Raw genomic sequence first — 16,430 nt, forward strand, 5'->3', positions numbered from 1 at the left:
TCTGTACTTCACTATTTATTTTTTGACAACTTTTACTTAACTACATTCCTAAAGAAAATAACGTACTTTTTGCTCCATACGTTTTCCCTGACACCCAAAAGTACTCGTTGAATTTTGAATGCTTAGCAGGTCAGGAAAATTGCCTAAATCACACATTTATCAAGATAACATCCCTACTGCCCCTTATCTCACTAAAGACATACTTTGTTTTCAATTATTCCTGAGTGTTGGAGCATGCCCCTGGCTATCTGTAAAAAAAAAAAAAAAAAAAGACGATGCCATCTGGTGTGCTTTTTATAAGGTATTTGAAATTTATTTATACGTTTACTTTTGATACATAAGTATATTTAAAAGCAAATACTTTTAGACTAACTCGAGTAGTATTTTACTTGGTGACTTTCATTTTTTTTTTTGCCATTTTCTATGGTGCTCCGGTACTTTTATCCCCACTGATTGATTGTTCGTGGCGTTATAAGTGGATGAATTGATACTTGTCAATAGGCAGGCAGTGTATCACATTGTAGAAGTTATTCAAGCTACAAAATGGCAGCTGCGTCCGAGCCACTGTATGGCAGACTTACCATGTATTTCTTTGGGGCTAAATTGCCTAACTATGGAAGAATGTGAAACTGTTAACACCTTCATCAGTGCCTAAATTATCACTGAAGGATCATTCCCCGCGCATACTCTTTACATTAGTAATTTTACTTTTTACCGCAAAGACCTCTGGGCTGCTATTTTCTTTTTCGCGGTGAATTGTGGGCAATCATTGGTCCTCCGAGCTTTTCGAGTCTGCTGCTCCACCATTGGAAAAGATGGCTGCCTCGGCTCCATCGGTGGGTTTCTCCGATTTGTGCCCAAGCTACGCCGTGATATGCTCTTTTCTAGAGCGTTATGGAGCTTTGCTGGATCTACCGGAGCTCACATTTCCGCAGTTGGAGAGATATCTCCAAGACACATCTTCAGGTATAGTTTGAAAAGCGCGAGCTGCTGTGGGGGACGTGCGACTCCACACCATTGCATAGTGTTCTGTGTCGTTTGTCCCAGCTAGCTAGTTGTTATTGTGTGTTTTCCAAACGTTTTCTATGCATTTTTGCTGTCCCAAATTCATACGAAAGATCCCCGGTGAGTCAGATACTTTGTTTTTGCACAGTTTAACTCCGAACTTTTCAAAGACTGAAAGACTTCGGTGTAATTTGCTGATTTTAAAATGATTGGATTTTCCAGCCTTTATCTGCCATGGACCGAATTGCACGATATCACATCCTACAGAAACTGCTTTGAGCTTTTGCACAAAGATTAATTGCTGTTAACATTTGAAAGTATGGGGCACACCTGTTCTTCGGGTTATGACGTATGTTGTGATACGGACAATTGTCCATTTGTATTTACCGTTAAGTAATATTTTTGCTGTGGTTCGCTCGCGCTGTATTGCGCACGCGCACACCTGGTCTTCCTGCTCAATGGACTCGTTCAGTAATTAAGTTCCAATTAGCTTGTATAGTAGCCACAAAGTCCAAATTGTCAACAAATCTTAATGGTTAGGTTTAAAATAAAAATACAAATGTATGATTTCGATGCTTCAAATAAAAAAACATATTTGGGTCCGATGTAGTAGTGATTTGGAGGTCCTGGGCAGAGCACCCCCCCCCCCCCCCCAATTGTTTTCATTTATAAGGAAGAGTAATTTAACTGTAAAAATGTATTAGCTTTTAATGTGCCATGAACCAGTCACTTTTTGAAGTTATTTGCTGAGAGAAAAAATGTTACCATAGTACATTAATCCCAAAATAATTCTAGCATCTGAACAATTGCCAACTTTCCTTCAATTCACAAGTGACTGAAACTATCTCATTGGAGAAAGCATCAGAGTGATTGAAACATCGCCACTCTGTCTTACTGTATCTGTAACTGTACCATGTATCTGATGCCAAAATCTTTTTGGGCAGACCGCATCAGATAGTGCCTATAGAAAGTCTATTTCTTCATTTTATTGTTAAAGTGGAATTCAAATGGATTTAATTGTATTTTATTGTCAACGATCTACACATTACTCTTAAGTAAAACAATTCTCTCTATATATATTTTTTAAAGATTAATGAAGAAAATAAACTACACTGCTCAAAACAATAAAGGGAACACTAAAATAACACATCCTAGATCTGAATGAATTAAATATTCTTATTAAATACTTTTCTTTACATAGTTGAATGTGCTGACAAAATCACACAAAAAATATCAATGGAAATGAAATCTATCAACCCATCGAGGTCTGGATTTGGAGTCACACTCAGAATTAAAGTGGAAAACCACACTACAGGCTGATCCAACTTTGATGCAATGTCTTTAAAACAAGTCAAAATGAGGCTCTGTAGTGTGTGTGGCCTCCACGTGCCTGTATGACCTCCCTACAACGCCTGGGCATGCTCCTGATGAGGTGGCGGATGGTCTCCTGAGGGATCTCCTCCCAGACCTGGACTAAAGCATCCGCCAACTACTGGACCGTCTGTGGTGCAATGTGGCGTTGGTGGATGGAGCGAGACATGATGTCCCAGATGTGCTTAATTGGATTCAGGTCTGGGGAACGGGCGGACCAGTCCATAGCATCAATGCCTTCCTCTTGCAGGAACTGCTGACACATTCCAGCCACATGAGGTCTAGCATTGTCTTGCATTAGGGGGAACCCAGGGCCAACCGCACCAGCATATGGTCTCACAAGGGGTCTGAAGATCTCATCTCGGTACCTAATGGCAGTCAGGCTACCTCTGGTGAGCACATGGAGGGCGGTGCGGCCCCCCAAAGAAATGCCACCCCACACCATGACTGACCCACCGCCAAACCGGTCATGCTGGAGGATGTTGCAGGCAGCAGAACATTCTCCACGGCGTCTCCAGACTGTCACGTCTGTCACGTGCTCAGTGTGAACCTGCTTTCATCTGTGAAGAGCACAGGGCGCCAGTGGGGAATTTGCCAATCTTGGTGTTCTCTGGCAAATGCCAAACGTCCTGCACGGTGTTGGGCTGTAAGCACAATCCCCACCTGTGAACGTCGGGCCCTCATACCACCCTCATGGAGTCTGTTTCTGACCGTTTGAGCAGACACATGCACATTTGTGGCCTGCTGGAGGTAATTTTGCAGGGCTCTGGCAGTGCTCCTCCTTGCACAAAGGCGGAGGTAGCGGTCCTGCTGCTGGGTTGTTGCCCTCCTTCGGCCTCCTCCACGTCTCCTGATGTACTGGCCTGTCTCCTGGTAGCGCCTCCATGCTCTGGACACTACACTGACACACAGCAAACCTTCTTGCCACAGCTCGCATTGATGTGCCTGCCTGGATGAGCTGCACTACCTGAGCCACTTATGTGTGTTGTAGACTCCGTCTCATGCTACCACTAGAGTGAAAGCACCGCCAGCATTTAAAAGTGACCAAAACATCAGCCAGGAAGCATAGGAACTGAGAAGTGGTCTGTGGTCACCACCTGCAGAACCACTCCTTTATTGGGGGTGTCTTGCTAATTGCCTATAATTTCCACCTGTTGTCTATTCCATTTGCACAACAGCATGTGAAATGTATTGTCAATCAGTGTTGCTTCCTAAGTTGACAGTTTGATTTCACAGAAGAGTGATTGACTTGGAGTTACATTATGTTGTTTAAGTGTTTCCTTCATTTTTTTGAGCAGTGTATATACCTTGATTAGCTAAGTACTCACCCCCATGAGTCAGTACATGGTAGAAACACCCTTGGCAGCAATTACAGCTGTGAGTCTTCTTGGGTCTCAGAACAGCTTTGCACACCTGTGACCGACCGGCTTGATTTGGTCTTGAAATGGTGTTTTACATTGGATAAAAGTAGAGAATCAACATTTTCTAGCTATCTCATACACTTCAGTTGAGGAACAATGTGAAAGTAATTCTGCATTGAAAGTTGATAAACTTGTAACCTCACCTTTGACAAAATGGCACATTTCCCATCTGCGGCTATGTACTAAACAACCAAAGATTTCAACATTAAAGGTTAGTTTATACTACGTGTGTGTTCGTAAATTTAATCTGGAGTAGAGGTCGACTGATTATGAATTTTCAACGTCGATTATTGGAGGACCAAAAAAGCAGATTCCGGTTAATCGGACAATTTTAAAAATAATAATAATTTATTTGTAATAATGACAATTACAACAATACTGAATGAACACTTATTTTAACTTAATATAATACATCAATAAAAATCAATTTATCCTCAAATAAATAATGAAACATGTTCAGTCTGGTTTAAATAATGCCAAAACAAAGTGTTGGAGAAGAAAGTGGAAGTGCAATATGTGCCATGTAAGAAAGCTAACGTTTAAGTTCCTTGCTCAGAACATGAGAACATATGAAAGCTGGTGGTTCCTTTTAACATGAATCTTCAATATTCCCAGGGAAGAAGTTTTTTTAGGTTGTAGTTATTATAGGACTATTTCTCTCTATAGCATTTGTATTTCATTAACCTGTGACTATTGGATGTTCTTATAGGCACTTTAATATTGCCAGTGTAACTGTATAGCTTCCGTCCCTCTCCTCGCTCCTACCTGGGCTCAAACCAGGAACACAACGACAACAGCCACACTCGAAGTAGCGTTACCCATGCAGAGCAAGGGGAACAACCACTCCCAAGTCTCAGAGCGAGTGACGTTTGAAACGCTATTCGAGCGCACCCCACTAATTAGCTAACCATTTCACATCGGTTACACCAGCCTAATCTCGGGAGTTGATAGGCTTGCAGTCATAAACAGCTGCTGGCAATCTCACGAAAGTGCTGTTTGAATGAATGCTTACGAGCCTGCTGCTGCCTACCATCGCTAAGTCAGACTGCTCTTATCAAATCATAGACTTAATTATAACATAATAATACACAGAAATGCGTGCCTTCGGTCATTAATATGGTCGAATACGGAAACTATCATCCTGAAAACAAGGCATTTATTCTTTCAGTGATATACGGAACCGTTCTGTATTTTATCTAACGGGTGGCATCCATTAGTCTAAACATTCCTGTTACATTGCACAACCTTCAATGTTATGTCATAATTACGTACAATTCTGGCAAATTAGGTAGGCCAAACTGTTGCATATACACTGACTCTGCGTGCAATGAATGCAAGAGAAGTGACACAATTTCACCTGTTTAATATTGCCTGCTAACCTGGATTTCTTTTAGCTAAATATGCAGGTTTAAAAAATATATACTTCTGTGTATTGATTTTAAGTAAAGCATTGATGTTTATGGTTGGGTACACATTGGAGCAACGATACGCACCGCATGGATAGATAACTACACATTGTTGATGATATTACTAGTTTAACTAGTGATTGTTTTTTATAAGAAGTTTAATGCTAGCTAGAAACTTACCTTGGCTTACTGCATTCGCGTAACAGGCAGTCTCCTCGTGGAGTGCAATGTAATCAGGTGGTTAGAGCATTGGACTTGTTAACTGTAAGGTTGCAAGATTGAATCCCCCGAGCTGACAAGGTAAAAATCTGTCATTCTGCCCCTGAACGAGGTAGTTAACCCACCGTTCCTAGGCCGTCATTGAAAATAAGAATGTGTTCTTAACTGAATTGCCTAGTTAAATAAAGATTAGAGGTTTCCGATTACTTGAAATCGGCTCTAATTAATCGGCAAGTTTGATTAATCGGTCGACCTCTACTGGTGTGCAAGATTTTGCACTGGGTGTAAATAAACTGTTGTCAGATTGTCCATTCGTAAATTGAGTGTTTCGCTCTCGGAGTGCACACTGGATGCTCTGGCCAAAAAGTAGGGTTGATCCAAGCGTTCTGACATAACAGCAGTCAAGCACCCACGCTAACATTGACTAGCTTGCTAGCTAAACTCAGCAACAAAAAAAAAACGTCCCTTTTTCAGGACCCTGTCTTTCAAAGATAATTCCCAAAAATCCACACACAAAAACATGCAGTGAAATTGCAGAGAGCCACATGAATTCACGGAAATACTCAAATGTTGATGAAAATTCAAGAGATATGCATGGAACTTTTGATACACTTCTCCTTAATGCAACCGCTGTGTCAGATTTTTTTTAAACTTGAAGGAAAAAGCATAATTTGAGTATGGTGCTCAGAGCCCAAACCAGCCAAAATAAATATCCGCCATGTTGCGCAGTGAACATTAGTCATAAATAGCATTATAAATATTCACTTACCTTTTGATGATCTTCATCAGAATGCACTCACCAGGAATCGCAGATCCACAATAAATGTTTGTTTTGTTCGATAATGTCCATCATTCATGTCCAAACAGCTTCTTTTGTTACGGCGTTTGGTAAACAAATCCAAAAGGTCCAGTTGGACAAAGTTCAAAATGTTATATTACAGGTCGAAGAAACTTGTCAAACTAAGTATAGAATCAATCTTTAGGATGTTTTTATCATAAATGTTTAATAATGTCCCAACTGGAGAATTCCATTGTCTGTAGAAAAGCAATGGAACGAGAGATACCTCTCATGTGAAATGCACGTGACTGAGAACAAGGCTGCTGGCAGTCCCCTTAGTCAAACCGCTCCCATCCGGCCCCCCTTCACAGGAGAAGCCTGAAACAACGTTCTAAAGACGGTTGACATCTAGTGGAAGCCTTAGGAAGTGCAACATAACCCATATCCCACTGTGAATTCGATAGGGGCTGAGTTCAAAAACTACAAGCCTCAGATTTCCCACTTCCTGTTTGGATTTTTCCCCAGATTTTTGCCTGCCATATGAGTTCAGTTATACTCACAGACATCATTCAAATAGTTTTAGAAACTTCAGTGTTTTCTATACAATACTAATAATAATATGCATATATTAGCATCTGGGACTGAGTAGGAGGCAGTTTTATTCTGGGCACGCTATTCATCCAAAACTGAAAATGTTGTCCCCTATCCCAAAGAAGTTAACCTGTTACGGCTAGACGTTCTGCTAGCGGACAATTGCACAAGTGCAGTACACCAAAATAAAGCTTAACTTCTTGTTAATCCAGCTACCGTGTCAGATTTCAAAAAGGCTTTATGGCGAAAGCAAACCATGCGATTATCTGAGGACAGCACTCCACCATACAAACACATGAAAATCATATTTCAACCAAGCAGGTGTGACATGAAAGTCAGAAATAACGATGTAATTCATGCCTTACCTTTGAAGATCTTCTGTTGGCACTCCAATATGTCCCAGAAACATCACAAATGGTCCTTTTGTTCAATAAAGTCATCCTTTTTTTTTATCCCCAAAATGTCAATTTATTTGGCGCGTTTGATTCAGGAAAACACCGGTTCCAACTCGCCCAACATGACTACAAATTATCTAATAAGTTACCTGTAAACTTGGTCCAAACATTTCAAACAACTTTCCTAATCCAACTTTAGGTGTCCTAAACGTAAATAATCGATACAATTTAAGACGGAATATACTGTGTTCAATAGTGGATAAAATTAACGTGGAGCGCGCACCAAACAAAAGAGTACACTTGGCTTGACACTCATTCTGAACAGCCGTACTTCTTAATTTCTCAAAGGAAAAACATCAACCAATTTCTAAAGACTATTGACATCTAGTGGAAGCCATAGGAACTGCAACCAGGTGCCTCATAAGCTAGTTCCCCATAGCAAATCAATAGAAAAGTCACCAAGTGTTTTTTTTTTCTGGGGGTTTCAGGGGTTTTGCCTGCCAAATAAGTTATGTTATACTCACAAACATTATTTTAACAGTTTTAGAAACGTTAGTGTTTTCTATCCAAATGTAAAAATTATATGCATATCCTAGCTTCTGGGCTTGAGTAGCAGGCAGTTTACTTTGGGCACGCTTTTCATCCAGACTTGAAAATACTGCCCCCTATCCCAAACAGGTTAATGCAGCTGGTGGCCACACCAGAGATAATATTTGCCCATAATTATTTTTAAAAATGTTCACGTTCTGTCAAGGTGTTGGATTATGGCTAGACAGCAATTTTCAAATCATGCCATAGATTTTCAAGCAGATTTAAGTCAAAATGTTAATTTAGCCACTCAGGAACATTCAATGTCTTCTTGGTAAGTAACTCCAGTGTAGACTTGGCTTCGTGTTGTAGGTTTATTGTCCTGCTGAAAGGTGAATTCATCTCCCAGTGTCTGGTGGAAAGCACACTGAAGCAGGTTTTCCTCCATGATTTTGCCTGTGCTTAGCTCCATCCCGTTTTTTTTTTTCCTGAAAAACTTTCCAGTCTTTGCCAATGTCAAGTATACCTATACCATGACACAGCCACTACCATGCTTGAAAATCAGTGTTGGAATTCACCCAAACATAATGCTTTAGATTTATGCCAAGAAGTGTGTAACTTTGCTGTTTTTTTCCCCAGTATTACTTTACACATGCATGTTTTGGAATATTTTTATTATGTGTATTTGTATCTCCTCTGTAATTTAGGTAATTATTGTGGAGTTACTACAATGTTGTTGATCCATCCTCAGTTGTCTCCCATCACAGCCATTTAATTCTGTAGTTGGCCTCAAGGACAACTACATCTTTGAAGTGTCTGGGTGTTTCAATACATCATCCATAGCATAATTATGAACTTGACCATGCTTAAAGATCTGTTCAATGTCTGATTTATTAACTATCTACCAATCACTGCCCTGCTTTGAGGCTTTTAAAAAGCACCTCGTCTTTTGTAGTTGAATCTGTGATTGAAAATTAGTACTTGATGGACCTTACAGATGTATGTATGTATGTATGTATGTATGTATGTATGTATGTATGTATGTGGGACAGAGGAAGGTGTAGTCATTCAAAAATCATGTCAACCACCAATTATTTCAAACAGTGAATCCGTATAACCTATGTGATTTGTTTCGCCAAATTCGACTTCTGAACTAACTTATGCTTGCCTAAACAAAAGGGGTGAATACTTATGCAACTACTTTTTATTCCATTTTTATTAATCACATTTTAATAATATAATTTTCTTTTCACTTTGAAATTATGGAATATTTTGTGTAGATCGATGACTGTAAAATGAATATCCATTTAAATCCTATTTTGTAACGCAACAAATGTGAAAAAACTTCAAGAGGGTGTAGACTTTCTATAGGCACCGTACATGGGCTACACATGTCCGTTGCCTCGGTGTCGGTGGCACTATTATCAGCAGCACCTGAAATGTGTTATTTTACAGTATAACTACCCATATATATTTTACATGGAAATGCCCTGTTCACTTCCATTTATTTTTCGTATGTTATCAGGTTACCTTCAGACGAGTCCCGTGACTCTTGTGGGGGTAGAGCAAAATGGAGAACATCGTGTTCGTGAGGTTCTCATCTTTCCATAGAGGGGTCATAATAGTGTGCTCTGACGCTACAGATGTTTTCGTGAGAAGACCTGTATTCTGGATGTCTCCTGGTCTGACAAACACTGCTGTAGCTCGGTCGCCTTCCACCTCAGATGTGGAAGGTCAACATTGCCAGATGTGATGGATTGAGACGGAGCCCATGCAAAAGAACATATCTCAAGCTTAAACCGATGAGTATTTTTTTATTATGCCTCGAGTGGTACATGTGAGGGCCTCATATGTGGGGGCCTTAAAAATATACAGTGGGGCAAAAAAGTATTTAGTCAGCCACCAATTGTGCAAGTTCTCCCACTTGAAAATTACAGGCCTCTCATCTTTATCATAGGTACACTTCAACTATGACAGACAAAATGAGGAAAAAAATCCAGAAAATCACATTAAATGAATTTATTTGCAAATTATGTAGGAAAATAAGTATTTGCTCACCTACAAACAAGCAAGATTTCTGGCTCTCACAGACCTGTAACTTCTTCTTTAAGAGGCTCCTCTGTCCTCCACTCGTTACCTGTATTAATGGCACCTGTTTGAACTTGTTATCAGTATAAAAGACAGCTGTCCACAACCTCAAACAGTCACACTCCAAACTCCACTATGGCCAAGACCAAAGACCTGTCAAAGGACACCAGAAACAAAATTGTAGACCTGCACCAGGCTGGGAAGACTGAATGTGCAATCGGTAAGCAGCTTGGTTTGAAGAAATCAACTGTGGGAGCAATTATTAGGAAATGGAAGACATACAAGACCACTGATAATCTCCCTCGATCTGGGGCTCCACACAAGATCTCACCCCGTGGGGTCAAAATGATCACAAGAACGGTGAGCAAAAATCCCAGAACCACACGGGAGGACCTAGTGAATGACCTGCAGAGAGCTGGGACCAAAGTAACAAAGCCTACCATCAGTAACACACTACGCCGCCAGGGACTCAAATCCTGCAGTGCCAGACGTGTCCCCCTGCTTAAGCCAGTACATGTCCAGGCCCGTCTGAAGTTTGCTAGAGAGCATTTGGATGATCCAGAAGAAGATTGGGAGAATGTCAAATGAAACCAAAATATAACTTTTTGGTAAAAACTCAACTCGTCGTGTTTGGAGGACAAAGAATATTGAGTTGCATCCAAAGAACACCATACCTACTGTGAAGCATGGGCGTGGAAACATCATGCTTTGGGGCTGTTTTTCTGCAAAGGGACCAGGGCGACTGATCCGTGTAAAGGAAAGAATGAATGGGGCCATGTATCGTGAGATTTTGAGTGAAAACCTCCTTCCATCAGCAAGGGCATTGAAGATGAAACGTGGCTGGGTCTTTCAGCGTGACAATGATCCCAAACACACCGCCCGGGCAACGAAGGAGTGGCTTCGTAAGAAGCATTTCAAGGTCCTGGAGTAGTCTAGCCAGTCTCCAGATCTCAACCCAATCGAAAATATTTGGAGGGAGTTGAAAGTCCGTGTTGCCCAGCAACAGCCTCAAAACATCTCTGCTCTAGAGGAGATCTGCATGGAGGAATGGGCCAAAATACCAGCAACCGTGTGTGAGAACCTTGTGAAGACTTACAGAAAACGTTTGACCTCTGTCATTGCCAACAAAGGGTATATAATTATATAACAAAGTATTGAGAAACTTTTGTTATTGACCAAATACTTATTTTCCACCATAATTTGCAAATAAGTTCATTAAAAATCCTACAATGTGATTTTTCTGGATTTTTTTTTTCTAATTTTGTCTGTCATAGTTGAAGTGTACCTATGATGAAAATTGCAGGCCTCGTCTTTTTAAGTGGGAGAACTTGCACAATTGGTGGCTAAATACTAAATACTTTTTTTGCCCCACTGTATGTTGTTGTGACCACACCACGTCTCGTTAACCATAAGGCATACGCCCCCGCCCCTCTTCTTACCAGAAAGATGTTTGTTTCTGTCGGCGCTATGCGTGAAGAAACCAGCTGGCTGCACCGATTCCGTTAGCGTCTCGAGTGAGCCATGTTTCCGTGAAGCAAAGAACATTAGTCTCTGATGTCCCTCTGGAATGCTACCCTTGCTCGGATTTCATCAACCTTGTTGTCAAGAGACTGGACATTGGTGAGAAGATGTGCCCGTCTCCGGAGCCTGACCAGAAGACAGCTTTGTTTCCCTCTTTTACAACGTCTTTGTTTTGGGTCGCAGGCTGGGATCCATTCCGTTGTTCTGGGTGAAAGTCATATTCCTGGTCGTACTGATGGTGAATTGACGTTGCTCTTATATTCAGTAGTTCTTCCCGACTGTATGTAATGAAACCTAAGATTACCTGGGGTACCAATGTAAGAAATAACACGTAAAAAAACTAAAAACTGCATAGTTTCCTAGGAACGCGAATCGAGGCGGCCATCTCTGTCGGCGCCGGAAGTATTTACAAAGCAGGTAGAGGTCTAATTTTTTGTCGTAGGTACACTTCAACTGTGAGAGATGGAATCTAAAATAAAAATCCAGAAAATCACATTGTATGAAGTAATTAATTTGCATTTTATTGCATGACATAAGTATTTGATCACCTACCAACCAGTAAGAATTCTGTCTCTCACGGATCTGTTCGTTTTTCTTTAAGAAGCCATCCTGTTCTCCACTCATTACTTGTATTAATTGCACCTGTTTGAACTCGTTACCTGTATAAAAGACACCTGTCCACACACTTAATCAAACAGACTCCAACCTCTCCACAATGGCCAAGACCAGAGAGCTGTGTAAGGACGTCAGGTTTAAAATTGTAGACCTGAACAAGGCTGGGATGGGCTACAGGACAATAGGCAAGCAGCTTGGTGAGAAGGAAACAACTGTTGGCGCAATTATTAGAAAATGGAAGAAGTTCAAGATGACGGTAAATCACCCTCGGTCTGGGGCTCCATGCCCCACGAGGTGAGATCTTGCATCAATGATCATGAGGAAGGTGAGGGATCAGCCCAGAACTACACGGCAGGACCTGGTCAATGACCTGAAGAGAGCTGGGACCACAGTCTCAAAGAACCATTAGTAACACACTACGTGGTCATGGATTAAAATCCTGCAGTGCACGCAAGGTCCCCCTGCTCAAGCCGGCGCATGTCCAGGCCAGTCTGAAGGTTGCCAATGACCATCTGGATGATCCAGAGGAGGAATGGGATAAGATCATGTGGTCGGATGAGACAAAAATAGAGCTTTTTGGTCTAAACTCCACTCGCTGTTTTTGGAGGAAGAAGGATGAGTACAACCCCAAGAACACGATCCCAACCGTGAAGCATGGAGGTGGAAACATCATTCTTTGGGGATGCTTTTCTGCAAAAGGGACGGGACGACTGCACCGTATTGAGGGGAGGATGGATGGGGCCATGTATCGCGAGATCTTGGCCAACAACCTCCTTCTCTCAGTAAGAGCATTGAAGATGGGTCGTGGCTGGATCTTCCAGCATGACAATGACCCGAAACACACAGCCAGGGAAACTAAGGAGTGGCTCCGTAAGAAGCATCTTAAGGTCCTGGAGTAGTCTAGCCAGTCTCCAGACCTGAACCCAATAGAAAATATTTGGAGGGAGCTGAAAGTCCTTATTGCCCATCGACAGCCCCATCGACAGAAAGGTTTCTGTACCAAATATTAAGTTCTGCTTTTCTGATGTATCAAATACTTATGTCATGCAGTAAAATGCTAATTAATTACTTAAAAATCATACAATGTGATTTTCTGGATTTTTGTTGTAGATTCTGTCTCTCACAGTTGAAGTGTACAGACATGCTTTGTAAGTAGGAAACACTGCCGATTTTGCAGGTTATCAAATACTTGTTCTCCCCACTGTAGACTTGGCATTGATAGGGGCTCCCCTTTAGCACCTCGGACTCAGTGCCCGCCTGCAGGGAGAAACTTTGTAGCGGGGCAGGGGAAAAATAGGGAGGAGTGTTTGGGCTAGTCACATTAGAAGGGGTGGGAGATAAGGAAATGTTGGACGGGCAAGGAGGCATGGCTGAAAACCTGCAACATCGGCAGTGCATCAAATACTTGTTCTCCCCACTGTGTGTGTGTATATATATATATACAGTGCCTTGCGAAAGTATTCGGCCCCCTTGAACTTTGCGACCTTTTGCCACATTTCAGGCTTCAAACATAAAGATATAAAACTGTATTTTTTTGTGAAGAATCAACAACAAGTGGGACACAATCATGAAGTGGAACGACATTTATTGGATATTTCAAACTTTTTTTAACAAATCAAAAACTGAAAAATTGGGCGTGCAAAATTATTCAGCCCCTTTACTTTCAGTGCAGCAAACTCACTCCAGAAGTTCAGTGAGGATCTCTGAATGATCCAATGTTGACCTAAATGACTAATGATGATAAATACAATCCACCTGTGTGTAATCAAGTCTCCGTATAAATGCACCTGCACTGTGATAGTCTCAGAGGTCCGTTAAAAGCGCAGAGAGCATCATGAAGAACAAGGAACACACCAGGCAGGTCCGAGATACTGTTGTGAAGAAGTTTAAAGCCGGATTTGGATACAAAACGATTTCCCAAGCTTTAAACATCCCAAGGAGCACTGTGCAAGCGATAATATTGAAATGGAAGGAGTATCAGACCACTGCAAATCTACCAAGACCTGGCCGTCCCTCTAAACTTTCAGCTCATACAAGGAGAAGACTGATCAGAGATGCAGCCAAGAGGCCCATGATCACTCTGGATGAACTGCAGAGATCTACAGCTGAGGTGGGAGACGCTGTCCATAGGACAACAATCAGTCGTATATTGCACAAATCTGGCCTTTATGGAAGAGTGGCAAGAAGAAAGCCATTTCTTAAAGATATCCATCAAAAGTGTCGGTTAAAGTTTGCCACAAGCCACCTGGGAGACACACCAAACATGTGGAAGAAGGTGCTCTGGTCAGATGAAACCAAAATTGAACTTTTTGGCAACAATGCAAAACGTTATGTTTGGCGTAAAAGCAACACAGCTGAACACACCATCCCCACTGTCAAACATGGTGGTGGCAGCATCATGGTTTGGGCCTGCTTTTCTTCAGCAGGGACAGGGAAGATGGTTAAAATTGATGGGAAGATGGATGGAGCCAAATACAGGACCATTCTGGAAGAAAACCTGATGGAGTCTGCAAAAGACCTGAGACTGGGACGGAGATTTGTCTTCCAACAAGACAATGATCCAAAACATAAAGCAAAATCTACAATGGAATGGTTCAAAAATAAACATATCCAGGTGTTAGAATGGCCAAGTCAAAGTCCAGACCTGAATCCAATCGAGAATCTGTGGAAACTGTGAAAACTGCTGTTCACAAATGCTCTCCATTCAACCTCACTGAGCTCAAGCTGTTTTGCAAGGAGGAATGGGAAAAAATGTCAGTCTCTCGATGTGCAAAACTGATAGAGACATACCCCAAGCGACTTACAGCTGTAATCGCAGCAAAAGGTGGCGCTACAAAGTATTAACTTAAGGGGGCTGAATAATTTTGCACGCCCAATTTTTCAGTTTTTGATTTGTTAAAAAAAGTTTGAAATATCCAATAAATGTCGTTCCACTTCATGATTGTGTCCCACTTGTTGTTGATTCTTCACAAAAAAATAGTTTTTTATGTTTGAAGCCTGAAATGTGGCAAAAGGTCGCAAAGTTCAAGGGGGCCGAATACTTTCGCAAGGCACTGTGTATATATATGTATATATTATTGCTGATGTCAATATTGTAAACCCCACCATGGGGCACTCTGTTATGGTATGGGCAGGCATAAGCTATGGACAACTAACATTAATTGCATTTTATTGATGGAAATTTGAATGTGCAAAGAAACAGTGCCGAGATCCTGAGGCCCATTGTCTTGCCATTCATTCACCTCAATCACCTAATGTTTCAGCATGATAATGCACAGCCCAATTTCGCACGGATCTGAACACAATTCCTGCAAGCTGAAAATGTCCCAGTTCTTCCATGGCCTGCATACTCACCAGACGTCTCACCAATTGAGCGCGTTTGGGATGCTCTGGATCAACATGTACGACAGCATGTTCCAGTTCCCGCCAATATCCATCAACTTCGCACAGCCATTGAAGAGGAGTGGGACAACATTCCACAGGCCACAATCAACAGCCTGATCAACTCTGAGATGATGTCGTGCTGCATGTGGCAAATGGTGGTTTTCTGATCCACACCCCTACCTTTTTTTTTGTTTTTGGTATCTGTGACCAACCGATGCATATCTGTATTCCCAGTCGTGAAATTCATAGTTCAGTCAATTGAAATGAATTAATTCAGCCCCGATGTCCTTATGTGAACTGTAACTAAGTAAAATCTTTGAAATTGTTGCATATTTATATTTTTGTTTAGTTTAAATGACAGAGTGAAAAAAGGAAGCCTGTAGAGAATAAAAATGGTTATCCTTTTTTAGATAAAACAATACTAAATACACTGCTCAAAAAAATAAAGGGAACACTTAAACAACACAATGTAACTCCAAGTCAATCACACTTCTGTGAAATCAAACTGTCCACTTAGGAAACAACACTGATTGACAATAAATTGCACATGCTGTTGTGCAAATGGAATAGACAACAGGTGGAAATTATAGGCAATTAGCAAGATACCCCCAATAAAGGACTGGTTCTGCAGGTGATAACAGTTCCTGTGACAGTTCCTATGCTTCTCAGTTCCTATGCTTCCTGGCTGATGTTTTGGTCACTTGAATACTGGCGGTGCTTTCACTCTAGTGGTAGCATGAGACGGAGTCTACAACCCACACAAGTGACTCAGGTAGTGCAGCTCATCCAGGATGGAACATCAATGCGAGCTGTGGCAAGAAGGTTTGCTGTGTCTGTCAGCATAGTGTCCAGAGCATGGAGGTGCAACCAGGAGACAGGCCAGTACATCAGGAGACGTGGAGGAGGCCGTAGGAGGGCAACAACCCAGCAGCAGGACCGCTACCTCCGCCTTTGTGCAAAGAGGAGCCGGAGAAGCACTGCCAGAGCCCTGCAAAATGACCTCCAGCAGGCCACAAATGTGCATGTGTCTGCTCAAACGGTCAGAAACAGACTCCATGAGGGTGGTATGAGGGCCTGACGTCCACAGGTGGGGGTTGGGCTTACAGCC

At 41.7% G+C, this 16,430-nt stretch overlaps 1 protein-coding gene across 1 annotated transcript in view; it reads left to right on the forward strand.

Annotated features, from left to right (window-relative positions):
- The first annotated feature begins 520 nt into the window (after window positions 1-520).
- Window positions 521-16,430, forward strand: part of LOC110537665 (remodeling and spacing factor 1) — a 50,256-nt gene continuing 34,346 nt past the window's right edge. The window contains exon 1 of the mRNA XM_021623878.3: window positions 521-966. Coding sequence (XP_021479553.2) covers window positions 816-966 — 151 coding nt within the window. The 5' untranslated portion in view covers window positions 521-815. The remainder of the gene's footprint in view (window positions 967-16,430) is intronic.

The sequence above is a fragment of the Oncorhynchus mykiss genome, chromosome 12 (genome assembly GCF_057628025.1).
Source record: "Oncorhynchus mykiss isolate SJ-2025 chromosome 12, ASM5762802v1, whole genome shotgun sequence".
In the NCBI taxonomy this organism is placed as follows: Eukaryota; Metazoa; Chordata; class Actinopteri; order Salmoniformes; family Salmonidae; genus Oncorhynchus; species Oncorhynchus mykiss.